This window comes from Andrena cerasifolii, chromosome 3 (assembly GCF_050908995.1).
Source record: "Andrena cerasifolii isolate SP2316 chromosome 3, iyAndCera1_principal, whole genome shotgun sequence".
Taxonomy (NCBI): Eukaryota; Metazoa; Arthropoda; class Insecta; order Hymenoptera; family Andrenidae; genus Andrena; species Andrena cerasifolii.
In genome coordinates, this window is record NC_135120.1 from 10738019 (window position 1) to 10756350 (window position 18332).

Sequence of the window (18332 nt, forward strand, 5' to 3'; positions counted from 1 at the left end):
TTAATTATTAAAAGAGAAAAACACCGGACATCGATCTTAGTTCTCCGTACGCTTCGACTAAATATCGATTCTCACAATCTCTATCGAACATTCGAAAGTATATTTCAACTGAGAACTGACGCGTTGACTTGAAAAGTTTGAAATGAAATCGTGTCGCGTAACCGGAGCTATGCTGCGATTTAATTAAAAACTGGGGGAGGAAAGCAGGAGGAAATCGATGAATTCGGTGGGGGCTCGAAATTATACAACGGGAATAGAAAACAGAAGTACACTATCGATCGTTACGTAGAGTGTAACGGAGTACGAACCACTGTCAAACAGATTATACAGCACCATTAAATGTTACATCGAGAAGAAAAGCTGCCCCCGAATACGATAGTGTATTTCTATGCCGCGGGGAGTCTAATATTTAAGCGAGCCTTAAAACCCTCCGAGAAACTCTGTCGCTGAAGCCGTAAGCCACCGTCCTGTGAATCGATCCAATTTTCCCGCAACGGCAACGAAAATGCTCCTGGTAACCGCGTTGTGGATCGGACGCTGTAACGCGAATCGGAAGTAGAAGTGACACGGCCCGGTATACCGTGTGTTATCGAGCAACGGGGAGCGCGGACGGCGAAACGAGAGAAACTGGGATAGGGCAGCGCGGCGAGAGCGAGGGAGCGCGCAAGTAGTGCATTTAACGCATCGTATGCACGCGCGCCGATGCAGCATCGCGGGGCCACCGTTGGCTTTCTCTGCTCTCGGAAGTATATCGATTTGTATCCACGTCGATGTGCACCGTGCGACATTCCATAAAATATATATACAGCGTGTGTGCGTGTGTGTGTGCGTTGCGTGTGCGTAGAGACACAGACGGACAGATTTGATGCGCGACAGAAGGAGAGAGAGGACAGCCATTAGCGTGTCAGCAGGTAGTGTGCGCGATACATTGCTGGAAAGGCCGCGGCACAATGCACAAATCCGCATAGAGAGGGAAATAAGAAGAGAACGTTTGCGATCAGCGTGGGGCATCGACATAATAAATATGCAACAAAGTGTACGGGGGAGGGTTTACGTTTTACGTGGTTAACGATCTTCATTTTCCTCTCCTCTCCTTTCCTTGCTTGCGCGAGCACACAGAGCGCTCGCCAGTGGCGAGGAGATTGCGAACGAACAACACGGGGGGCGTGTGTGTATGCTGCGCGCGGGAAGGCCGAGTGTCGGCGGGAAATAAAGAAGTTCCGCGTCGGATTGAATCGGTAACGGCGGGATAATTATCATCAAAGGGAAGCATCGGCGGAAAAACCGCGGCGTAGAGTCAACAGCATGAAAATTTAATTGCTACTTCAATTAACGTAAGATCCTCTCCCGGCAATGTTCTACGGGCTATATTACAGAGAGTCGGGGGCTTCTTGTTCGTTCTAACGAACATCGGTGTCTACGGAGCAGAGATACTGAAATATATGTATATATATATAGAGAGAGAGAGAGAGAGGAGGAGTAAAAAGATAATGAAAGAGATAGGCAGAGGTTAAAAAGAAGTGTAGAGACAGATAGAGTGTGCTGCAGCAAAAGCCTGAGCCACCTGCAGAGTTTTCGCTACTTCCAGGTCGATGGACTGTACCTTCTTTGTTGCTAGGGTGCAGCTGGGGTTTCAGATCCCGATTGCAAAAATCCTCTTTGCAGCACTCGATGACAAAGGTCGTGTTTCGCGAGTCGCTCGTCATGCAGAAGATGAGCGGTTCGGGCTGCGACGGCGACAGCTGTTTATTCACGCACCTTCAAGCCGAGTTTGCACCAGTTTCAGATAAAAAATACAATGTGACAGACAAACCAACGGCAAACGTCGGGGGATAATCGTGCTTTGGGTCGCGAATACGGGGGCACTACGGGGTTCCCCAGAATCGGCTATCAACGGCGAAGGAGCGACAGCGCGTTGTAGGTAAATTCTGGAGAGCTTAACGTGCTTATCGGTCTCGTTCCGCGGTGGAACGATAAAGTAACACCATCTTGTTAATTGCTATTGCTCCTCAAACGGTGCACCGAAGAAAATATGAGCCTGCAACGGTTAAGACACAGCAGAAGCCACGATTATTCGAACTAATTGGTGGACATGAATTTCAGCACCTTAAGGATTAAACGCCTTCTCGCGCGTAAAATGCCCCCTTCTTTCCGGTAGATTTTTCCGTACAAGTGAAAATGCGTAGATCTTTGTTGATACGAACATAAATTATGCAGGTAGTATTAAATAAACTATGAGCGTAAGTGTTTTGACAAAAATTTAATTACTCCGGATTGCGCGGTGATTCCCTGTTTAGACGGAAACGTGGATTTATGGTTCCTAAGTACTAATACGTTATCACGAGGGGCGAGCATATATTAGATAATATTACGTTCGTAAACCAGTCATGTACATTAAGCTTGAATAATTTCCGTTCAAGCGGATTGCTGTTCTTTTAACCGACGACGTTTTAAAATCTATGGGATTATTATTTTCAGAAATGTAATCAGCTTCGTAAGTGATCTATTACCGCGCTTCTTGCTTCTGCTACTAAGCTAGTACGTTTCCAGGTAGTTCCTAAGATCGCTTTCATTTCGCGGCACTATCAAAATAATCGATTGTTCGCATAATCGAGGCTCCGCTGTGTCCTAAAGCCACCGCACAGAACTTATCACCGTTCTCGTTTGTACCGATTCACCCCCCGACGTCGACATCCGTGATTTCACGCGCGGATGTCGCTAAAAGATGCGGACAGGTGTACATATGCATTGCGTCCTCCTTACGTTTCAAAAATTAAATAGTATTACAGTGAACCCGATCACATTTCATGCAATATTCGGAAAAACAGTGACGCGGATTATTTTATCGGGGGGGACCATCATCATCGCCCTACCAAAATAGTCCTCATTTCTCGTAATAACACGGCGAGCAGCTTTCGCGGAGCGCAATAAACAAGCGTGCTTACGAAAGAAAGAATGCATAATACGTAGCTGGCTTGACATGCCAAATATGCACCTATATAAACCTACTCGCGAGTGAGCGATTCCGCGGAAATCGGCAAGTAGAAACGCAGCCACGATTATGGCGCGGACGGGATCGCTGAACAAACTCCAACAAACGCAAAAAAAAAAAAAAGAAAAATTAAGTGATAAAAACCAAGAGGCTCAAAACGGTGAAGAGCTGTTAAAATTAAAAAAAAAAAACCAAGGAGAGAGAGAAACGATAGATGGGAGAAGGTGAAAAAAAAAATCTTCAACACCGTGCAACTCAACACTCGTTTGCGATACCTGACAGTGGGGGTAGCCAGTGGTAGCAGATCGTCGGTCCCTGAGATCCCTTTACCTCTCTCTCGCGCGGAGGGGAGAATCGAAAAACTTAGGACGACGAATAAAAACAAAAACAGACGTTGCGTTAAAAGGCGCAGGATGCCTTTGGCATCGAGCTTCATCCATCTGCCCGTGCCCCTGATTTACTCGTCCGTTAATCGGTTTCGAAAAGGACGAGGAGGTGTGCTCGCCGAGGAGACGGCTTGCTCGGCCCTCGAGCGAAGCGTCCGCGGCTGAATTAAAGCAGGCACAATGTAACAAACCAATTGTCACGTCAAAGTGAAACTAAAAAAAAAACAAAACTGAAAACCAAAAACAGAGGGGAGCAGGGGAAAAACAAGTGTAGTTAAGAGCACACGATCATCGTTGCGGATGCAGTGAGATGTTAGTTTTGGGGTGGTTCAAACGGGGCGATCGATCTTGTGGGGGCACGAAAATCCAATTTTCACTATAAAAATAAAAACCTGGTTGGAGGGAATTGGAGGGGAGTTCAAACGATATGCAAGAGGGAGGAGATCGCGATCCATCGCGGGACGATCGTCAAGGTGATCCACGGCGAAAGGTAATTCGAACGCAACCCGCGATCGTGATCGGGATCACGTGCACGCGAAGCATCGACGAAACGCCACGCTAAATCTCTGACGATCGCCGCTGTTCGTTCTGGGTTACTGTAAACCGTGTGAAACACTGCTGCAGAAGCTTCGCGACAGAAACGAGGCTTCGCAACGTGAGAAAATGGTGTTTCTGGATACACGAGTGTATAGTTTCGACGATGCACGATCTGCATCCTCAATGAGCCCCAGAGGATCTGCGTCCGATCGATGATTGAAACCGCGCTGAATGCGCAACGATTGAAGGAGCACGGAACTTGGAACGCGATAGAAAAAAAAAGGGAATTAAAGGAGAGGAATAACGGCCGATAATTGGCCACATTTTTATAATTGATCTCCGGCTCGCGTGCGTAAGTACATTTACGCGTGTGCACGATACGAAGTGGGATAATGATCAACAGTACTCGGTTAATTACTCCGTTCGGCAAACGAGAACATTTTTCCCCCGTTCCTCCATTGGACGTAGGCGTTCGTGGCGGGCTCCCGGGTCTTAGAAGAATTCGGTTTATATATTTTAATCGCACAGGGCCCTTTCAGCGCATCCATGTTCTCAATTAACAAATAAAGCTTTCTAATTAATATCTAGTGATTTTGAGCAATTCGTGGGACCTTTACCGAAAAAGGAGCGACGTATTGCAGATGCTTGCTGGAAAAGGAGACTTAAATTGCTGGAATAATGTGACTGGTTGATGGTAAGAAAGAAGGGAAGAAATAAGTGACAGAGGATGATGTAAGAACACCCAAGGCCGCAGGAGGAACAAACCCATCCTCGAACAACGTTACGTTTGCTCCGGATGCGCGCAACACTTCGTTACGTGCGGTTTACTTCAGCTACACCTTCGCGCGTTCTCACCTGTCTCGGAATACAAATTTCGCGGCCGTGTAATCGCAAGCTTCGGGGAACACTCGCGCCATTGTCCGAACATCGTGCCCAATTTCTTCTCGCGCTATTCGAAAGAATTTCGCGAGTGCTTCCAAGCGCAAAAGGTTTACACTTTACGGCCGACCGAGCGCAATGCCGAAGCTAAGCATAGACGCCTAGAATTTCGCGGGATCCCTAGGCCCGGGATTCTAGCAAAATTATTAGACTTGTCGCGCTTCTTCGGGATGCTCGGCCGGCGAAAACTAACACGTTCGCTGCCAAAATCAACTTTGATCGATTCAGTAACTTGCGCGTTGAATCATCGGGGTTCGCGTAAATCGATCTACCTGCATGTTTATCCGCCTTGGCGCCAGAGCTGTGCAGAATTACAATTGAATTACCTACTCCATGAATTATAATTACAAAATAATTCAATTACGTCGTGTTCAATTACATTGTAATTCGTAATTCAGATCTCGCATTCAATTAAAATACATCGCAATTCGTAATTGCAATGTATTTATAATTACGAATTAATAGGTAACCAAATTGAGAGGTAATAAGAGGTGGGAAAGAAATGTGTAGGTTAAGGTTTCGAACAGAAAAAAAATTATTATGAGTGCTGAATATGGTATTAAATTTATAACGTGTAAAGAGAAATAAACTCCTTTGTTACATTTTTTCTCACTTCTTCAGAGTTTTGAGCTGTAATTTAATTGCATTGTATTTCAATTACATTGCAATTCAATTGCACGTGCAATTACAGTAATTAGGAATTGAATTAATTGAAAAGTTTGAATTGTGTAATTGGAATACAATGTGATTAAATTACGTAATTAAATTACAGTGTAATTCAATTAGCACAACTGTGCTTGGCGCGCTAAATTCATTATGCACCTATGATCTATTTATAAATGAGAAATCTCTGATATGAATACAGAGAATTCTATCTGCTCGCGTGTGTACTTGAGGGTATTTAAATCGGCGGCAGCGGAACGTGTTAGCAACCGTAAAGCACGAGGCACGATATTCGAGTGGCTCTAGAGGAAGAGGATATTTTTGCAGACCGAACTTTTAATCGGGAGCAGACCCCATGCGGCTCGGCTGGCCGAATCGAATCGAACGCGTGGCCGAACGGCGCACGCCTCCTGGAAATTCGAAGAGGCGAACAGCCAGAGGGAAAAGGAACAACAAACACGAGCACCTACGATACTCGACTACCGCAAGGAATGCAGTTAATGACCTCGTTAGGAAGTTCGTTATTACGCCTGTTTTCGCGGTTAGCCGTAAAGAGAGAGTGAGAGAGTGAGAGAGAGAGAGAGAGATGTGTGCGCTCGACTTGGCGCCATCGTGTGCAGTTTCCTGGCGAGTGTAGGCGTGCGTATGCCGATCAGCGAACGAGAAGAAATATCCCCGTGATCGTGGCAAAAACAAATGAGTTTATGAAATCCCCGACCCAAAGATTCCCGTGCTAGTGACCGACCAGAAAAATCAGAATCGATTAAACCTTAAAGCTGCAAATCGCAGGGAAAGTCATCCGAGTTCCGGCTGTTCTGTTCGCTTTTCTTTGCTTTCAAGAACCCTTCAGAACGGTTCCCTTTGCCTCCGTCCCGCGACAGAAACGAGATATTAACATACTTTATTCTCGAGTTTGTAAAACGCCACAAGAGAAACTCCCGGGCCCACACTCTATGCGAAAGAATTAAAATAACCTGCTCGTATTTCTTGAAAAAACTCTATGCTAGATCCAACAAGGGAAGATCTCGAACCTGAAAATTCAAAAAATTCTGAAACTTTGTGAATACGTAGAGGATTTCCTCCTGATTACAACGCGATTTTTGTTTGCTGTCCAAATTCACCCTAAGGGGGTAGAATTGACCCCTGAAAATCCGGTTATTTTCTGATTTTGTGTTATAACTCGTGAACTGTAAAATAATTTTTTTACCAACTGACAAATTTAATTAAAAGAAGTAACTTTTGTCTTGAAACTTTTCTTCTATCTCCTCCAGTTCGCAAGTTATAACGCAAAATCGGAAAACAGCCGAATTTTCAGGGGTTAATTTCACCGCCTTCTAGTGAATTTAGGCAGCAAACAAAAATTGCGTTGTAATCAGGAGGAAATCCCCTACATATTTACAAAGTTTCAGAATTTTTTGAATTTTCGGATTCGGGAACTTCCCTTGTAAGTCTAAAGCGAACAGAGCTCCTCGTCAACCCGATAAAACAGCCCTTAAACGGCGTGCAGAGTCTCCTATCTGGGCGTCGCGAATTGAAGAGCCTGTAGGGCCCTGGCAATTTGTTATTTCCAATCCCTCCTGGTCCCGGTTCGTTCTCGTTCACGAGCGAAATGGCACGGCACATCCTCGCCGGCCCGGTAAACCACACCCCAAAACGAACATTACGCGAATCATTTTGCAATTTCGCCCGCATCGATTCATAAAACTCGCACCGCCGGGAATTCTGCGCATGCCTTCCTTCCGACCGAGCTACCCCCGCGGATTAGTGTGCTTGTTCCGCGTTACAACCCCGCGTCGCGACTCGCGCGTCCGCCCCGAGCAGTGTGTTACGATCTCTCTGGAAATCTCTCTCGCGCAGCACGCTGAAACGGGAAGGATGAAACGGAGGTGGGACGGGGGGAGCGGGGCAGATTAGAAAACGAAACACGCAAGTGGAAGGCCTTGCGGGGCCCGCCTCGCTGGCCCAACCAGAGGACGAATACCTGCTGAGGATAATTCAGGCGGGTCGGTGGACTGTAAGGCCGGATATAAATTCAGGTTGCAGAAGTCTTTATCGCAGCAGATCCTGGACCGATAGAAACTCGGCTTGCTCTTGCAGAACAGGGGATCTTCCGGCGGTAGCCAACGGTCTCGGTGGAAGCACCTTTCGCAACATCACAATGCCATGTTTAATTTCGATGCTGACGACCCAATCGGTCGGTCATCCACCGGGGAACTAATCAGATTCAACTATCGCCGCGTCGCGCGGCGCTACGAGGTTTACTTGATAAATGGCTGCAGGAAGTAGGCTCTAGTTCCTTAAGGATATGGACGTTAATAAGATCTCTATTGCTCGCTTGATAGGTTGGATAGCATTAGAGCTTTCCGAGTAGAAGGGGCGGAACTGATATTTCGCGAGATCTCTGGAGAGAGTCGCGGCGGAATTATCGAAATGGCGAGATTGTATAAATTGAAAGGAAACGAATTATTACTAATTCGTGTTACGAGACAGAAGCAAAGTGGGGAAGGAAAATTTAATGCGACTGGCGGGTTAACCGCGTCACTTTGTAATCACTCGATAGCAGGAAATTGTCTCGTGCCCGCTTTCGCGTCTCGACCAATCAAATAATCTCGGTCGTGCTATTTTCGATACGATCTCCGGCTGAATTATCCGAATTATCCGTCTGGCGCATTAAACATTTAGGCCCAGTCCGCACGTCTGCGACCTCGGGGCTGACGCGTCGTATCGCCTCGGTCGATTTCGAAACCGCATATCGCACCGCGCTCCTCAATTTGCACCGGCGACCATTCATTTTTCACAGCCACCGCCGTCTTCCTTATCGACCCCTCGACGAGAACGGAATCAATTAACGATGTCCACTGGCGAGGGAACGCAATACCAAAGCCTCCGAACCAGCCGAAGTGTTGGGGTAAGATAAGTGGGAAAGAGAGATTCCGCCCTGAGCTAGCACGAAACTTCTCCGACTGAGTTAATTATTCCTCGGCGAAATTTTTGTGGCTACCCCCACAAGTTTATCGAAAATAGAAAAGAGAAGAGCAGGGGAAGGCTAGTGGTTGTACAATGGGGATCGAGGGTGGTGCTCGAGTTCCCGCGAAGTTTCCTCGATGCCTGTTTCGTTTCGTAAAAGTGCCGAGGAATCTGCAAAACGGCCTCGCGAAACGTTACCAACGCGACCACCGGCCCCGACAACAATCATTCGTTTCCGTCGAAACTCCCGAAACAGGCGCTAATCATGCCTCGAAGGGCCAAACTGGGGGAAAAAGAACGGCTAAACGTTCCTGGAAACTACAACGAGGGGAATCGATCGGTTACGGAACGGGACTATTGAACTTCCTTTCGCGGTGAACGCGATCGAAGCGGCAGGAATCAGAGCTGTCCGAGTAGTCGAAATATTCCAGTGAATCCCGCTCAGTGACGCGAAAATGTCTGGTGTAATTGAATTGTATGAGTTGACGGGCAAACTTTGACCTGTTCAAGGATGCACTTTGAATATCTTAACGGGCCATTCTGGTAATCACGCCGCAAAATTCGGCAACATTCAGGCTTTTTTTCCTCAGTGAATACAATGAATAACGATGTCAAACTTTTTTTCATTTATTCAGATACTTGTAATGTATACGGAAGAATTTTTTAAGTACACTTTTAATCGTGTTGTTTCAATGTTATCTGGAGTTCGAAATCGCGCCTTTGAAAAGACGGCGGGAGTGATTTAGGCTCACAGACTCGTCTGAAACAAAAAAAAAAACAAGTTGATTCTTAATCATTATAAGTACCGCTCTCGCAGGTGCCAGAATTTGACACGTAAGTAAAAATTTAACACAATTGCGCGCATTCGAACTTCAAGTAAGAATGGAAAATTTCGAAACTTGAAGTTTGAATGCGCGCAATTTTGTTAAATTCTGACTTACGTGGTTAATTCTGGCACCTGCGATAGCGGTACTTATAATGATTAAGAATCAACTTGGTTTTTTTGTTTCGGATGAGTCTGTGAGCTTAAATCACTCCTACCAGGGAGGTATTTCTTTTCAAAAGCGCTATTTTTAATTCCAGATAACATTGAAAAAACACAATTAAAAGTGTATTTAAAAAATTCTTCCGTATACATTACAAGTATCTTAATAAATGAAAAACAAGTTTGACATCGTTATTCATTGTATTCACTGAGAAAAAAAGCCTGAACGTTGCCGAATTTTGCGGCGTGATTACCAGAATGATCCCTTAAAAAATTCAATCTATCGATCGAACGGAACTGTGATCCTTTTGTGCCTGCACTGTTAAAATTATTTTTAATGCCACTTTCAATTCTGCGAGCTAATTGAATTCTCTCCAGTCACTCGGTAGGATTCGATTCCTTTCGGGTACTCGAACAACTCTAATCACGAGTCCTCATTGCTCTACCTATTATTAATTCTCAGCTCGAACAATCGATTAAGACGGAAGTTGGTTTGAAATATCACTCCTACAAGATTCTGGAACCTAGAATGTATTACTCGCATCATTTCACGATATTTGTGCGTGATAACGCGATGGCAGTTAAATAAAAATTGCTTTATCTTCGCGACCGTGTCTATTAAAATCGATATTTATTGCTATTCCTTGATCATTCTGCAACGCGGTGATTCAACGCCGTTACGAAATTTATTGTATCATTTATTACGAAGTAGTTGAAGCACGTTTAATACGGACGTATAAATTCTACTTCCTGCGATTGTCGTAATATTTCACGCGTATCTAATATTGCATGGCTGTTGTAATAGCTATCTATGTGAATCACGGTGTAGAGCATCGATTATCTACGCTTCGTAGACCATCGATCAAACGTTCGACGATTATAATCGTAATGCGGTAGATCGGCGATGAAGAGAATTTTTGGTCAGTGAAACTACTATCTCTCACAGCAAAGTGACGCATGCACGAACGTTACCTTCTAGCGTATGTGATGGCATCGTTCTCCAAGCTGGTGCTGGCAAAACAATAGCCGTCGGTTATGCACGTGTGATTGGTTTCCGTGCAAATATCGCAATGACACTTCAACAATCCTGCAACATAAAGTACAGAAAAATTAATGGACGCTCGAGTGGATCGTAATTCAGAACAACGAAACCTGTTTGTAATAGCCTCCACCAACGATTGTGTAATTATCTATTGCGATAAGGAGCGTGCTAGATAACAAGGCATTCCACGATTTCGGTAGCCTACTCCAGAGATGGCGAACCTATGGGGCACGTACGAAACTTTTGCTGGAACGTCGATAATTTACAGGTGCTATCATTAATATCTGTATATTAATCTAAAACAATTATTATATCGTTAGATACACCTACGATAATATTTTTGGCCAGCTTTTACTGTACGACAATGTGAATGTCAAGTTGTGAGTTAATTCCACAGGTGGGCAAAAAATCATTCGTCCAGTGCCGAATAAAATTGCCCCGGTTATTTTTATTCATCGAATAAAAAAAATTAACTGTATTCGTCAAATAATCTGAAGCTGAAGTAACTTTTATTCGATCCGTTATTTAAATAATTTTTTATTTAGTTAATGCCCAACTGTGATTAATTCTCATGAAATTCTATGTTAATTTTTAAACTTGTCTCAATAAAATTCTGCAATGATTAATTTTCTACTAATTTTTCCTCTATTAAAACCTGCCCGGCACGTCAGTGATTCTATAAATATAATTTATACATTTTTGACGCGCGCCCGGCGCTGCTTCGCTTACGATTTAAATGTAAAACGGTCACAATTCCATTTATGTACAGCGTGGCCTGTTTTCGTTTTTAAATCGAAGCGTCTCGCGAAGTAGGTTGAATCGGAATAAAATTGGAAGCCCTGACGTTGAAAGGTAAAAAGTGAACTTATATTCAAGAGGAATGATTATTCCTCACAGAACAATTGTAGGAGAAAGTGCCTGTATTAAAAAGAAAAAATCTGAACAACCGTTTAGCATGTTAAGAAATCCAAGGTCCGTACCGATTTCAATTTGTTCGGCGATTAGCTCGCCGTTATCAAGCAGGTTTTACATAATACATTTGCCAGGAATGCGCGCATAACATAACGCAACAGGAGATAGGATTTTGGACAGACTCGACGGCGATAACACGCGGATCGAAAGTCCAACGCGGTCCGGACGATCTCGTGCACCGGCAGAGGGGCTGAAATAACGCGAGCGAGCACGCAGGAAGGCCGATTCACAGAAGAATTCCGAGCGTAATACTTCTCATCCGTCGGCGGCCAGGATACGCGGTTTCGGGCCATGGTACGACTTGACGAAACGAGTTTAATTCACGTCATTAGCGCACGCCCACAACGAGTGCTCCCTCTTTCTCTCCGCCGAGGACTGAACGTGCTGCATCGCCGCGCGGACTGGCCGTAGGGCCCCGAAACCCAAGGAAATACCTGCATGAGATTCGCCGCATGCTAAGCCCCATAAAGCGTTTTTTTTTGCGCGCGCGCCCACGGGGCCCGCCGTGGGCCCTTTCCGTGCCTCGGCTCATCCGGAATAAGATGGAGCCTTCGAGAATGGAGGAATGCATTCTGAGACGTTTAGTCAATGATTCTTTACGAAGTGCGCTCTCGAAAATGTGCTGTGTACCATCTTGGTGCACACAAGATTATGAAACCGAAATTAAGCTCTGGTAATTAGATTACTATTCTTTGGACACAGGGCCGGCCTTTTCTATAAACGGGACCGGGTGCAAGAAATATTTTGGTGCCCCACACAATTCCTCATCGGTAAAAAGGCTTATCTTTTCACAGAACGAAATCACGAAAAAAGGGATAATAATAACAATAATAAGGAAAATAAAATAAGCAAATAATATCACACACTTATATCTATTCTTATTAAATAGTTAGTAGAAGAAAGGTAGTGGTGTTTTATTGTCAAATAGGCTAAACCAACCAGTGAATGACCGAATTGTTAAATCTATGGACCTTTGAGATTAATACCTGAATATATTTATGTATAACAACAAAACACCTGTTGAAATTGCATTTAAATTTACTTTTCTTGAAATTTCTATAAAAATAATTACTTATTCTTATCGTAATTTAAAAAAAAAACAATTATAAAATGCAAAACGTGTAGAAGCCCAGTAAGTGACCGCATACTTTTAATAAGAATTGTGCTTATTAATGTTTGCTTAATACGCGTAACTAAAAATACAGGATATTAAAAGTACAACTACACTCCATTTATAAACATATAATAATGTTTAAATTTATAATTAGCATTTCTTTGCCTAATGGTCATTCACTGGTATGCGGTCAATTACTGGTTGCTTTACCCTACACGACATATTGTTTTTACAACCATTAAAAATCCTTTGCATGCAGCTCTTGAACTCCGTTACTAAAATATACAATATACCAAAGAATCATTTCCAATATCCAGATATCTGTGTCCCACATTCTTCCTTTCGATCAAATTCATTCTCCCACGCCACAAGACACCACCAATTATCATTTCATTAACCACAGACACCGTCTAAATCAATGCATCGTCGGGTTAATCCTACTTGCTCCTGAATAAATGAATAAATCACATCGCATCGCTCGCATAGAACCGCGAGTTCCCACGAACGAAGGTGACACCGTTTTACGCTATTGTCCGACGTGGAGCGGCTGCAGATAAAAGTTACTTCGCTGACAGTAAACTTTCCTTGGGAACAGCTTTTGTGGAGCAGAGCTACGCATTCAGCGGTAACTATAATCGAGTTGAACAGCAAACGGGCAACGAAACGAGACTTCCCTCGTACGTGGCGATATTAAACGCTCGACAAATGCTCTTGCTTAACGTCGTTCAACGTCGTTCCCCGTTATTTCATACAGCATCGAACAGGCAGCTCCGAAAATCGTGGGAGCGTTCGAGGCGAGGGAAATTCTAGGTAGCGGAGAACGCCAAATGGAGGACAATGGAGGATTGTAGGGTACGAATAAGGGGGAAGAGTTAGAACTAATTTCAAGTCCGGAGGTAGTAAAGTAAGAGTTACTGTTAACTGTGCAAGAAATCGTTCGAGTGTACGAGCGTAAATGAAATACGTGAATGAAACATAATTAACAATATAAAGTACTCAGATGGCAAAAACAATGAGACTGAGCACGCATTAGAAGAGGAAACACAATTATTCTTAATGGCATGGAAAAAAGCTGTAGCTGCTAAATATAAACTCGAGCAATGCAAAGTAGATACATATAAGTACTCATGTAAGAATCTTATACGATATTACACGAGGAAGATCTGAATCACAAAGTACAATCAAGAATCGTCGATCCTTGACGATATTCTCTGGCAATCGCCCTCCACGGAGAGCGAGCCTTTCGAGGAACTATTTGACGAGCGATGACGGTGAAACATGACCCGTGTAATTTATTCTGATAGCGGAGACTCGTGATTGGTCGCACAACTAGCGACGAATGCACGAATCTCTGGCTAAAAATTTTTCAAACAATTCTGTAATACAGTGATTCGATTTATTTTAAACGTTCGTTTAAATTCTATCAAACGCTCCTGAAGCTCCCTATAAACAACGAAGAACTTCAAGGAGTTCCAGTGCTGAATAGTATTCGAGACGAGTGGAGACTGGCGTTACTCGTTCGATGCGACTTGTTCCCATCACTAAGCACAGCCGTCGCGCGATTTGTATTTAGGCCTAATTCACGATGCAACAGTCAGAGCACTGGACTGATCTGGAATTCTGTATTCATGAGCCGGATACGCGCGTGAATATGTGCAGAGAGCGTGCACGAGGATGCGAGCACCTTTGACGCACGTTATTGAGCGGCACACCGAAGGAGAAAAATAAAAGTAGAGAGAGAGATGAGGCAACACCATCAATTCGGATGACGTTCGTGCGGATCAACCGACACGGTTTTTACCTATCCTTTTTTTTTTCTCCCTACGCACGATCGTTCGATGCTTTAAAGGCATGTTGTCATCGTGTAAAGTAATTAAAACCATCGTCGCGCATCCGTCGTAAGGCGGAGCGCGATAAATAGCGACGTTTTATGGAAATCAATAACGAGGGGTCTCCCGCGTGATTTTCTTATCGCTGGTCGGTGGAAATGTTCATTTTTCTTGCGCAGCCGAGGATTGCAAATTGTTTTCCCCCCAACGAATATTGGATTGATCTCTATGTACGCTGCTCGAAGGGATTCTTCAAAAAAAATTAAGTAATATATATTTCTAAATGTTTCAATGTACGGTATAAATATTGGGAAAAAATTCGATGGCTAATAAATGTATTGCGGTGATTTTGTATGTGACGTTTAACCGTTTCTTTGTAAAAAGAAATCCGAATTGATTGGCAAGTGAAAACTGCTTGCTATCTGTTTAAAAGTTGTGGTGTAAAGATGAACGCTTCGGTTATTCGACTTTCTAACCATTGTGAAATTCTCATAATATTCATCAACGCTCTACATAACTTTATAGAAACTTTTATAGAAAATAAAAGAGTGGCGGGGAATATTACAATCTGTCTTCGTTACTCTAAAGCAGGAAAAGTATATTCTAAAAGAAAAGGAGTACATCCTCGATTGTTATTAATATCTACCTACGCTCAGGGCTTGAGAACTGTTATAATATCGATTTATAATATCGAAGAAACGAAATTTCCAACTATTATCTGTTTCAGTTGCGGTTCCTATTTCCTTCCTCGTATCGGTTCCACAACCGTTATTTTTTCGGTTCTATATCGGTTCTGAAACGGTTCTAGAATCAATTCTTGTATCGACTTTTCCCTAATTGATATCATTAATTATCGTAGCTGCAGATTACTCTATATGTGCATATTCTTTACAAAATCCTTATAGAAAAAGAAGAAACATTTATACATGCGTTGAAATAAATAAATCAGCTACATATTTTTTACATTCACACACACTATATCATTCAGAATAGGAAGTTAAAAGTTTCTCCTGTTTCTATAAGGATTTTATAAAAAAAGATGAACATCTACAGCAATCTACAGCTACGATAATGAATGATATCAATTAGGGAAAAGTCAATATAAGAATTGATTCTGGAACCGATATAGAACCGAAACAATAACAGTTGTGGAACTGATACGAAGAGGGAAATAGGAACCGTAACCGAAACAGATAACAGTTGGAAATTTCGGTTCTTCGTAACAGTTATTTGGAATAAAAGTTCTCCATAACCGTTTTAATCAGAAGCCTTATATAACAGTTTTAAACAGTTATTTTCGGAACCGTTTCAAGCCCTGCCTACGCTGCAAATTTAAGGGCACCCTGCATGTTTGATCTATTCGTTAATCGCGGTGAATAATGGCCGACATGAATTATTGATTCATCGACTTTTTGCATCCATAAGTAACACAATTATGTCGCAACAAGCCATCGCGCGTTTCCTTAAATCCTCGCAATCGGTTCTCGTTCTAGCAGAACGTATATAATCTGCACAGATGCTTGGACCAGTGACGAGCAACCTTCTCCCTACACGATTTATTCGATCAGCTAATTGCTCCAGAGAATGCTTTCTACTATAATCTTCCTCCCCCCAATACACGAAGATGCGCAGAGGAAGAACAAGAAAAGGCATCGAGCAACGACTTTCATTTGAAAAACGGCAACGAGCTTTTTATCGCTCGAGCAAAACCTGTGATACTGCTAAGCCAAGATTAAGTACACACGTGTTTCCGTGGTGGCTTAAGTAAAGGAAAAGACAAGTGCCAATTAAAGGAACAAGTTCAGTATCCACCATATCTTAAGATGAATAAGCCCGTGGTCGCTCTCAAAAATTTTTTAGTTAGAAGATTGCACGAATATATTTTTTATCATTGACTGTCTTTATTAATCTAATATAAGAAACCTGAATAATTACAAGAGCCAAAGAAGCTGTTCACTGTTGACAAGCTTAACCGCGAACTATAAACTAAAACAGGGACAAGAAAAGAAACATTACCAAAGCGAGAATAAACAAGTTAAGTAATCTCAACTAATTTAAAGAAATATTAGCTCGAGAGTTTAAGCTAAACCTGAGAAATTTCACTCGATACTAAAAGAGGAAAAGCTGCAACTTTTCCACCCTTTCCATAACCATGAATTTCCAAACATTCGCAGCCCAGCTGTCCTCTTTAAGAATATCGTCCAACTAGCAGATCACACTTGCCGTTTGGACGAGTGTCCGAGGCAGTATCTCTCTCAAAACCGAGCGGACCAGTTTGCCCGGCAACGAGGCGCTTCAGATATCAGATCAAGCACGGCCGACTAATTCCAAACGAAACTTTGGTAGATCGTTTATCCGAGGAAAGCACGGGCCGCTCGGCGGTGATCTACACAGAGTCGTTTACGGTCGTTGCCGTGGTACCAGCGAGCCTTTTTCCCGACCTACGACCGTTTTATCTGCACTCCGCGAGCGCTAATAGTCCGAGGAATCCGCGGAATAACAATGTGCCCCGATGGAGCGAGCGTCGCAGATTCAATCTCCTGGCTCTTTTCCCTCGTCCTTCGAACGTAAACCTGGACGAGATTTACATTTACGGACCAATTACACCGGAGAGAGATCGTTGCCGCGCGAACGTCGGCGCATCTCGCCGCGATAAAGCCCGAAGGCAATGTCCCGCGGAGGGAAACTCTCGGGGTCGCGGGAAAATTTTCGCGCCGGAGTCGGGAAGATGAAAGTCATTGTTTATCGCGGCGCCTCCGCTTGCCCCAGAACTGCTGATAAGTTTCGAGGGCGATATCGATAGCGCAACGTAACGGTGCACGGATATTCGAAGGTGCTCGGTAACGAGATGATTTTCGAGCGCCGTCCGTTCGAGTAGCCGCTGCAAGGCTCGCGGAATAATACTGCAACTTGTGTTTTGGAAATCCCCAACAGTAGTGGAAGGGTCGCGTGAATCACCGAGATTGTTTAAAAATATTCACTGTACGCTTAGATCTTTGGCTAAACATTTTCCAGCGATCTATTATTCAAGTCGCGGCGGTTGCCTCTGCGCCCGAATCGAAGAAATGTCTGCGGGACCCCGAAAGTGACCAAAAAGGGATAGAAGACGACCGGGGAGTGTCTTAATTAACTAAGGACACGTGGCAGAAATAAGAGAGTACCTGGCGAGAGTGTGTTTGCAATAAGAGGTTTCGAGTAAGGTGCTTTTGTTGAGGGCGCCCATTGCGTATACATATGCAACGTATTTACGCGATAGATTGGGTATCAGTTGAAAATGATTGGATTTCAAAGTCGCCAGATAACGCTTATCTTCTGCTTCGTTATGAAAATAAGCGCGATATTTGCGATCGCGCGAAATTAATTATAGCCGTACACGGAAACCATATTTCTATCCCAACAGCATTTGCAGTATTAAGTACACGAGAGTCTCTATTGCTGTATTATTTATCTGCAACGCTATCGGACACGTTGCTCGCACCTTTAGTTTTCTCATAAATACCGAATAACGTTATAATTAAGAATTATACATCGCGATAGTTTGAACGATGTTAATGTTACTATACAAACAAGTAGATTATCCTGAATAAAATGGAACGTAAACTTCGTGACTTCTCACTGTTGGCTCGTAACTGTCCCACTTTGTACCGCTTAAAATGCGACAACCCCACATATGCTCGAAATGATCCGAAGCGTCTTGGAGCCATCGCTATGTCAGAGCCCCATACGGTTTGCGCCGATTAAACGTACCCTTCCGCATACTCGACGAACCACGGCTACAAGATTAATCGGCCCTTCTGCACGCAGTGCCGCGCTGCTTACGCAATGTTACGCGGTTTGCAAAAGCGAAAGAAAGAGAGAAAGAGCGGGAACAGAACCAACTGACGGCCGAACAGAAGGCAGAAGGAA

General features: G+C 43.7%; 1 protein-coding gene across 6 annotated transcripts in view; it reads right to left on the minus strand.

Annotated features, from left to right (window-relative positions):
- The window catches only part of Babo (TGF-beta receptor type-1 babo), a 40812-nt gene that overhangs the window by 21291 nt on the left and 1189 nt on the right, over positions 1-18332 (minus strand). Inside the window, exons 1-3 of one of the 6 annotated variants that reach the window (XM_076808783.1) lie at positions 18174-18285; positions 10442-10556; positions 1604-1758 (exon numbers count right to left, since the gene is read on the minus strand). In XM_076808783.1, the coding sequence (XP_076664898.1) occupies positions 1604-1758; positions 10442-10556; positions 18174-18183 (280 nt within the window). In that variant the 5' untranslated portion in view covers positions 18184-18285. Of the gene's footprint in view, positions 1-1603; positions 1759-3267; positions 3566-7498; positions 7660-10441; positions 10557-18173; positions 18288-18332 lie in introns of those variants that run through there. The other 5 variants (XM_076808780.1, XM_076808781.1, XM_076808782.1 and 2 more) reach the window with 5 other exon arrangements.